We start from the raw sequence: 9,474 nt of genomic DNA on the forward strand, positions 1-9,474 counted from the left end.
CAGAATGAGTTCCAGGACAGCCAGGGGAACACAGAGAAACCCTGTCTCAAAAAATAAAAAAAAAAAGTGAATAAATAAATCTTACAAAAAAATGACTCTTTTAAGCCAGGTGTGGTGCCGAACACCACTAATCTTAGCACTTAGGAAGGCAGAGGCAGGAGGATCTCTGAGTTCTAGGCCAGCCTGGTCTTCACAGTGAGTTCCAGGACAGCCAGGGCTACATGGAGAAACCCTGTCTCAAACAAAACAAAAAGATTAGTCTTTCAAATTCCCAATCACCTGTCCTTATTTAGGAGCCTGACTGAACCAGCCCTCACTGCAAGCACTTATTACTAGAAGACTGTGAACTTGTGGATGAAGGCAGCCTGGCCATCTTGAAGAGGCCCACTTCTAGCCAATCTACACATGATTAAGAACGATATGAGCAACTCTGATATCTGTAGTTCTAAAGCCAGGTCATCACACAAGACCAATTTTTTTTTTAAATCGTTTTATTTGGGAAAAGTGCTTCTTACAAAAGGGCAGCTGCAAAATACAGAGGCCTCTGCAATGATGACGTGTTTTTAAGACTGGGTGAGTCCGCGGAAGCAAAGCAGAGGGACACATCAGAGCATCCCCCACGTTATTTCAGGAAAGAGAGCAACAAAATGCAAAGGTGAAATTCCCGCCAAGGAATTTAAGCAACTTAACTTTTGCTTGTCTTGTGGGTGGCCGCACCCTCCCTTTTCTTCGGTGGAGAAGGGTTCATTACTTCTGCAAACCGACAGATACCTCTAGTACAACCAGCACCTCAGTTTGGAATCCGCCTGTCTTCCTGTCAAAGCTCAGGGATGGAATGAGGCAGATGCCCACAAAAACAAGCACAGAACCTCACAACAGGCCCCCTCAAATGAGGACAAAGTTTTTTCCAAAAAGTGCCTGACTGAAAAGGCTAGACTGTAAAACATTCAAAACATCAGTGTGTCCAAGACCCAGCTTGTACTGAGAGAGGGACAAGCAGGTCGTTTAACCTCTACAGCTGATCCCATTTCTCTAGCATACAGACAGACAGCTACTGCTACGTTAACAACTACTGACATACTGCTTGGTCCTTTAAGATCTACCGACACATGTGGCTGAAACCACTAACCCACATCTGCCCACTAAAGCTAAGAATACTGCACCTATGCACAGATGGGAAGGAAGCTGCTCACATGCTCGCTCGTGCTCGCCCACCAAGTCCATCGACCCTTGGGAGTTAGCTGCCAGCTCTGTACTGATGGAATGCCACTGCATCCTCCCTGTTTTTACATTTTTCTCAGGTTAACCTCAACACATTTGCACCTGGTTCTGGTTACCCAGTAGTATTTCTTGCGTGCAACTGAACAAGAACCCAAACCCACAGGACAAGCACATGTGATGGGGATTACAGGGTAGGGAACAGCTATAAACCATGAAGGTGCAGATCTCCCAGAAACCTCGGGGAGCCCTTCTACATCTAGCGCAGAGAGCGACTTAGGTCCCTTTTTCCCCAATTGCCCCTATCCTTGGACCCCAAAGCAATCAGTGCTTTTTCCTTTGAACCTCAAAGGGGTCTCAGAATGAGTGTGCGAAGTCCATGAACACAACCTGGCTGAGGACAGATGGCGCAACAAACCTACACTAACTGTCTGACAGTTAAATTCATGTTACAAAAAAACTAACTTTAAGATTTATTTTTGTAACTTTTGAAACAGAGAAAACACCACACTCTTGGGGGAAGGGGAGGGTGGAGGAACAGGCCCTGGGTAGTGATCGCAGCACCTGGAGTTTGAGAGGCCTGCCTAGGAGAGCCACACGCACTGCCACACAGCACAGGGGACAGCTACTGTCTGAGGCTCCGCAGACCAGTGCCCGCGCCACGCAACGCTGCTATAGATCCAAGTCATAAAAGTCCTCCAGCTCATCGTGAAACAAGTCCCACTCGTCCTCAGAGTCTGTCAGCTCGTCGTCCCCACCTGCAGCCAAAAGCATAAGCAACATCTCGCCCAGCTCAAAGGTGACAACCTCCTCTTCGTCGTTGTCAAAGGGGTTGTTCTCTCTCTCCTCAATGAGCTCCCAGAAGTGGCTCCTTCGTTGGGCCTGTAAGAAACAAGGCCATGATAGGGGTGGCACTGTCAAGCAGTGTCTTCTATCCTGTTGCTCATCAGGTAAACCGTGTGGCACAGAGGGAGGGAGGGAGGGAGTGCATGGCAGACCAGAGGTCTCCCTTAGTCCACCTTGCCAGTGCCGCCCCTTTGGCTATTTGTAGCCAACATGTTAGGCTAGGGCTTTGAATACTGTTTCTTTCTACCCCTTCCATCTTCTGAGGTCTGACTCTTTTACTCTAGTCTCCCCCACACCCCCACACCTGAGTGCCATTCTCCCCTACCCCAATATGTGCAGGACTCAACTGACAGGGTGCGATTTCCCCTCCTTTAAAAAAAGAGTGAGAGTTACCCGGTATCTGCTTGATGTTCCCACTTTCTGTCTCTGTGGCTCCTCTCTACGGCCATCAGGGTACGCATGCTTGTAAAAACAGTTCCCTCCAAATGGGCAGCTCCCACGTCCTTCATCAAAATACCTGCATGCCTTGTTGCTGGAAAGGAAAATACCGCAACCCTTATTCACAGTGGACTTCAGGCGTGTATCGACTAGCATCGGGGGCTTCTCTTTAACAGGGGCAGAGCACAGCCCCCCCAAGATGTGTTCTTAGAGACATGTGCTCCAAACACTGACTAGGAACGTCTCTGCTTAAATGTGCATGGTTTACCAGCACTAACACCACTGAAAATCTTTTAGAATAATCACAAAGCACAAGAATTCCTAAGCCTTGACTCTCAGGACCTGGAGTGAGCTGGAACCCCTGCGCAGGCTTTAGCTAGAGTGGAGACTTCACTGCAACAGTCCCTCGGCCTACACCCAAGGACTGTGTTTAAGTTAAAGCATGACACACACTGGGCAAGCAGTTATCCTATGCAGTAAGGAAAGGGTGAGTAGGTAGCAGGAGCGCAAAGGTAGCACCACACTATCCGAGCGAGCCCGGCTGCTCATACCTCATGGCCTCCTTGTATTTCTGAATGAGTTTCTGCTTCTCTTCTTTCTCCTCCACCCAGTACTCACTTGGAATGACAAAGTTAGATGTGATCCGGCATTCGGGGCAGGACCTGGGAAACAATGAACAGGCTGCAATGCACATTCCCCCCACTAGGCCCGCTCTTCAAGACACACCCTGGTGTGTCACCTTAACTGACAGGCACATGAGCATTAGCTGAAAGGGATTCCACAGTCACATCTGACCCTTTTTTTTGGAGGAAAGACAAACTCCTTCAGAAATCAATTCAATGGCTAGCCAGGTTTTAAAAAAGACTTAGGTAAAAAACAAAAAACAAAACCAAAAAAAGACATTTCACACAGACTCCTTCTTTCGTTTAAATAAATTTATTTCTTGTAACTTTGCTCTGTTTGGATTATGTGGCTTTTGTTCAGTTATGAGAACAGTTTTTAAANGATGGTAGATTTTGGCTAGCTTAATGGATGGTATAGGAAAGTGGAAAGTGTAAGACACCAGGAAACATACATTCAGAGCTAGATGTTTGTTCACGAAGCCTAAACTGTCATCTAATCCATTAACACAATCTCCTCAAAAAGCATGAAGACTCTACTGATACACAGGGTTTCCTCATTTAAATAAAAGACAGACCAACTAACCTAGCGGCTAGCTGAAGTACAAAGAAATCCCAATTTGAACACCCACGTTCATGATAAAATACATGCATTTAAATGTGGTCCTTCTGGTTGGAGGTTGGCACAAGATACTAAACTCTTCCCAAAAATAGAAAGCACAAACGAAGATTGGGGAGGAGTCTCACTTTATGATCTTGCTCTCAAATTGTTTAGCACTTCTCCACTTGCGAATACACTTGAGACAGTAGGTGTGGTTGCAGTTGGAGAGGATCCCAAAGCGACGCTCGCTGGGGTTGGCTTTCTCATAGACCACCTCCATGCAGATCCCACACACCATGTCCTTGCTGCGCTGAACAGCAAAAGAGAGCTCCATGTCCTTCTCATGGGCCTCAATGCAAGACTGGAAGAAGGGAAGAGACAAGAGGCACAGTGAGGCCACTGCAGTCCAGTCTGGAGACTCCACAGCCAAGGTCCTGCCGAAGCTTTCCCGTTTGACCTGGTAAAGGCATAGCTCCACACCCCCGTGGTGCTCACATCACTAGTCAAGCTGGGAGGACTCAACTCCCAATATCTGAAAGATTATCCAGTTCTCTGTATCTCAGAGCTCCACCCCCCCCCAACAAGTCCCTGCATCAAAGACCCTATTAACTTAGGTGATAGGGTGGAAAATGAAGGATTAAAGCCTTCATTTCCAAACTTTAGGATACTGAACACTTGGGAGGTGGAGGCAGAAGGAGCAAGAGTTCTATAGGCCAACCACATGCTACAGGAGACTGTTTCCAAAGAAAAGAGAGTTGGCTGTGGTGGCACACACCTTTAATCCCAGCACTCTGGAGACAGAGGCATGCGGAGCTCTGAGTTTGAGGCCAGTCTGATCTACATTTCAAGTTCCAGGACAGCCAGGGCTATGTAGAGACCCTGTCTCAAAAACAGAAACAAATGGGGGCTGGAGAGATGGCTCAGCGGGTAAGAAGAGCACTGACTGCTCTTCTGAAGATCCTGAGTTCAAATCCCAGCAACCATAGGGTGGCTCACAACCATCCATAATAAGATCTGATGCCCTCTTCTGGTGTGTCTGAAGTCAGCTACAGTGCACTTATATATATTAATAAATAAATCTTTTAAAAAAAATAGAAACAAACAAGAAAAGACTACTAAGGTAAATCTGAATAGGTACCAGGTGGTGATTATGTAGGGCACATTATTTCCATATCCCTTTAAAGGGGTGGTTTCAGGGGCTCAAACTTGAGTCTGGGTAACCCCAACATTCAGGAGGCAGAAGCAGGAAGAACCCAGTATTTTGAGGTAGATCCAGCCTGATCTATGCAATGGGCTCCTGGTCAGCAAGGGCAATGCCAAGAGACACTGTCCCTCAAAAATTAACACACAAAACACTAAAACAACTGAGACAACTCACACACTACACAATGTCACATATGCAATTAAATAAACCTCTGATACTTTCAGAGAGGTACAACTACTATGATTTAATATCAAAGGCTTATTTTTTAAGTTATGGGGTAGGTGGGGCATGTAAGTGCTTGCAGGAGCGGTAGAGTCCAGGAGTTGGTTTTCCTTGGGTTCTAGGTGGCTGTGAGTCTCCAGCCCACGCTATTCATTCCAAAGTGCTCATAAACCCATATGTGCTCGTTTCCGTCAAAATTCCCATCTGTGGACAACCACTGCTCTGCAGTACACCAATTCTATGGCTTTGACACTAGCTTAACTGACTTATTATAATATCGTATTGCTGAGTAATAGTCTGAATTCTCCTCAGCACCTATTTTCTTTACCCATCTCCACTCTGAGACTGCATGGATAATGCTATTATCAAAGGGCACTGACCATACAAGCCTAGCAACCCAAACAGAAGTGGAGGGAATAGCCCCTCAGAATTGCCCTCTGTCTTCTACAAAGGCTATGGCATTCGTGAGCACACATGAAATGATAAACTTAAAAAGAAAGCTGAATGTAGGGCTGGAGAGATGGCTTGGCAATTAAGAGCCCGGGTTGCTGCTTCAAAGGACTTGGTTCAGTTCTCAAAAACCACAAGGCAGCTCCATAGCTCTTGTTCCAGAAAATCTGACACCTTCTGGCCTCTGTGTAAACAGGACAGCACTATACTAGCCAGCCAGGCACTCAAAGTGCTAAGCAGAATTACTAGCTGACCCAGCCACTACACTTCCGAAGGTGATCCAACACAGGGCCAGCCTGACAAATGACTGCCAGGCCTAGAAAACTGTGTTGAAGTACTGGGTTTCACATAGTGGAAGGAGAAAACAACCTCCAAGCTGTCCATTGACCTCTCTACATATGTGCTGTGACATACAACCCTCTCCATAATGAGTAAACTCAGGTAAAACGCAATTTTTAAAGGACAGCTAAGATAAAGACACATGTTTACAAAAAAAAAACAAAAACTTACACACAATGAAGCAATTCAAATATCCATCAGGCAATTAATAGAAAAGCCCACAGTATTGGGGCTGGGAGGATTCCTCAGTAAACGGCTCGCATACTGTACAACCATGAGCACCTGGGTTTGGGCTCTCATTACGTGTGTGAAGCCAGGCACAGCAAGTGTATGTATATCCCAGCGCTGAGATATGGAGACGACAGGCATGCAATCCAATTGGTGAGCTCCAGATGGAGTGAGAGGCCTTGCCTCAAAATTGAGGTAGAGAACAATGAAGGAAGACCCAATGGTAACCTCTGCCCTCCGTGTAAGCGTACTCACACACACACACACACACACACACAAATGTATAACAGCCACACAATCAACATGCAACCACAAAATGATGTATAAATACATACTCCAACAGGGAAAAGCTTAAAGAAAAACATCTAAGTGGGAGAAACCAGCCACTGAAAGTCATCCATACTGAGTTGTTCCAGCTACATCACCATCCACAATTGGCAAAACACCTAGAGAAACAAAGTAGACCCACTGTCGATGGAGCTCAAGGAAAAGCGGAGCAGAGGCCAACTACTAAGTGGATGTAAGTTTTCTTTAGGGAATGAAAATGATCTAACTTAGAATTATAGTAATGGCTAGACAATGCTATGAATATATTAAAAAGCAAGGCAATGTGTTTCAAAGGAATTATAAGAAATATGAATCTCAGAAAAACTATTAGTAAAAAAAAAAAAAGAAAAACAAATCAGAACAAAACCCAAAAAACCATGAACTACCTTTTAAATACCATAGTCTGAGGTTCTGCAACCAGAACTCCTCTTTGTAGGAAGTGTGTATGACCACAGTCAGGCTCGCCAGAGCCTCCTGCCTGTGGCTTCACTATGCCTGGACTATACAGGTCTACCTTTGACGAAACACTCTATAGAACCGTGCAAGAGCACATACACCACCATTTATTGGCTCCTCATATTTAGCACAAGCTGCTCTGAGCACTTACTTTTATGTGCTGTGACCTCTGGGCAGCATCCACTGGGTGTAGGACCTGCAGGCCACACATGTCACACGAGTCTCCGTGGAGATACACACAGTTTTCCCCATAGCGACACTCTCCCACTGCAGCATAGGGGCAAAGCTGCTTCTTTGTCTCCACCGTAGTTGGCTCCTTCTCTGACTCTTCCTTGGTCACTGAACCCTGCGGGGGTACTTCAGTGCAGGAAGGGGCAGCTGAAAATGTTTAAGATGGTAGTAAAGGTCCAAATACATAAGGCAATTATGAACTATAAGGTAAGAGAATAATTTTTAAAAAGTCAAAAAAAAGGAAAAAAATCCAACAACTTTAATGAAACCTAAAGTCAAGCCTACTGAACTTTTTTTCGGCTTTTTCCCCTTGGTTTTTTGAGACAGGGTTATACAGCCAAGCTGGCTTAGAACTCACCCTCTGCCTATCTCAGAATACCCAGTGATGGGAATAAAGGTACACACCACCACTGTCCAGCTCAGTTTTGTTCTTTCTGGTAAGATCTGATAACCCAGGCTGGCCTTGAACTCAGCAATCCTCCCACCTCAGCCTCTCTAAAGCTGGCATTACAGGTATGTGGCACCAAGCCCAGTTGTGCATGTGATTTCTTTACAAGTGAAATGCAGTATTAGTGAGTACTGGTTAGTAAGGGTACAGCGGGAGAGTCAGGAGTTCAAGGTCATCCTTAACTACTTGAGGAATCTGAACCATAAGAGACCCTGTGTCAAAAAAACACAACATCAAAGGACTGACTGTGGGCTGAGTGTGTAGCTCAATGGGAAAGCATTTGCCTAGCGTGTGCAAAGCCCAGGGTTTGATCCCAGCACCACCAGGAGCAAGCAGGGGACAGCATTCGGAGACACTTCAGTTTTTAAACAGGAATTCATTTTATTGTAGTTCAAAATTTTTCTTTTACTTCATCTTTAAATCTTAAATAACCCAATCTAATGTGTTGACAGTAGGTTAAGCTCAAACAGAAAAAGCTGAGTTCACTGTGGCCTGTCATTTAGCCCTTTGATTGCAGTTTACAGGGTCCTCACAATACTTACTACGGCCACAGTAGGGCTGCCCAGGGACAAACTCAATGGCATTCACCCAGTCCTCTGAACCTGCTCCTACAGTTGGAAAGTTTGGGTTTCGTGACTCAGCTTCGCCTGAATTCATTTCGGCAAGTGATCCAACACCAGAAGAGAGACTTGAAGAAGCAGCGAGGGATGGTTTTGCACTCAGATCTGTAGCAGTCACTTCTTCCTGTTTCAGTGGCTTGCTGTGTTCGTATCTGACAGAGAAAAGTAAGCAGTTACAATCGTGCTACATGGAGCCCCCAGACTCTTTTCAAACTTCTGTGTGACCATGAGCAGGGAGCACCTGTCAAGACTTATTCCTGGGCTGGAAAGATGGCTCAGTTGTTAAGAGCACTTCCAGAGGTCTTCCAGGTCCAGAGGTCCTGAGTTCAATTCCTAGCAACCACAGGGTGGCTCACAACATCTGTAATGGGCTCTGATACACTATTCTAGTGTGTGGCTGAAGACAGCAGTAGTGTACTCATATAAATAGAAAAAATAAATAAATCTTTAAACAAAAAGACTTATTCCTATTTAAGTGTATCTGTATGTGTGGGTGTCCAGAGAGGCCAGAAGATTTAGATTTACCAGCATTTAGATCCCCAGGGCCAAAGTTAACTGTAAGCTGCCTGATAAGAGTGCTGGGAAAAAACAGATCCAGGTCCCTCCAACAAGCACTCTTAACTGCTAAGCCATCTCTCTAACCCCTAGATAGCCTTGAGATGGAGGGTTTGCCTATGTAACTCAGGCTAGCCTCGCACTCATTATATAGCTCATGTTGGCTTCAAATGCATGGATCCTCCTGCCTTAAGCACTTAAATGCTGGGCTTACAGGTATACCAACAAACCACACCTTGTGCATCTAGGAAAGGACTGAGCTGTGTCCATAGCCTGATACCTAAGTCTGGAGTGGAGCTCATGACTCAGCGTGTCTAGGGACCCTCACTATGATGTCACGCTGCTGATAAAGGCATCAGACCCAGACTTAGCAAACTTTACAGGGTCAAGTAAAACTGTATGGAGGCACACACCTACAATGTCAGCTATCTGGGAGACCGAAGGAAGAGGATTCTATGTTTAGGGCCAGCCTAGGAAATGTGCTGAGACACTGCGTCAAAACAAAATTCAATAAAGGCTGTCCTGCATAATACTATCACTTGGTAGGCTAAGGCAGACCTATTAAAGCCATCTTGGTCTATAAATTGAGTTCCACTCCCCACACACCCACCCCTCAAAAGAAACTGGCAGACAAAAACACAAAGTTAAGCATTTTCTTTCTTTTTTTTTTT

The 9,474-nt window shown here is 45.5% G+C and overlaps 1 protein-coding gene across 4 annotated transcripts in view; it reads right to left on the reverse strand.

The window, feature by feature from the left end:
* Positions 1 to 473: 473 nt before the first annotated feature.
* Positions 474 to 9,474, reverse strand: part of Mkrn1 (makorin ring finger protein 1) — a 22,807-nt gene continuing 13,806 nt past the window's right edge. For 3 of the 4 annotated variants that reach the window (XM_021164796.2, XM_021164798.2, XM_029478651.1), the window contains exons 3-8: positions 8,171 to 8,400; positions 7,101 to 7,327; positions 3,870 to 4,084; positions 3,054 to 3,164; positions 2,458 to 2,596; positions 1,666 to 2,100 (exon numbers count right to left, since the gene is read on the reverse strand). In XM_021164796.2, coding sequence (XP_021020455.1) covers positions 1,891 to 2,100; positions 2,458 to 2,596; positions 3,054 to 3,164; positions 3,870 to 4,084; positions 7,101 to 7,327; positions 8,171 to 8,400 — 1,132 coding nt within the window. In that variant the 3' untranslated portion in view covers positions 1,666 to 1,890. Of the gene's footprint in view, positions 2,101 to 2,457; positions 2,597 to 3,053; positions 3,165 to 3,869; positions 4,085 to 7,100; positions 7,328 to 8,170; positions 8,401 to 9,474 lie in introns of all 4 variants that reach the window. The other variant, XM_021164797.2, reaches the window with a different exon arrangement.

Source organism: Mus caroli, chromosome 6, assembly GCF_900094665.2.
Source record: "Mus caroli chromosome 6, CAROLI_EIJ_v1.1, whole genome shotgun sequence".
Taxonomy (NCBI): domain Eukaryota; kingdom Metazoa; phylum Chordata; class Mammalia; order Rodentia; family Muridae; genus Mus; species Mus caroli.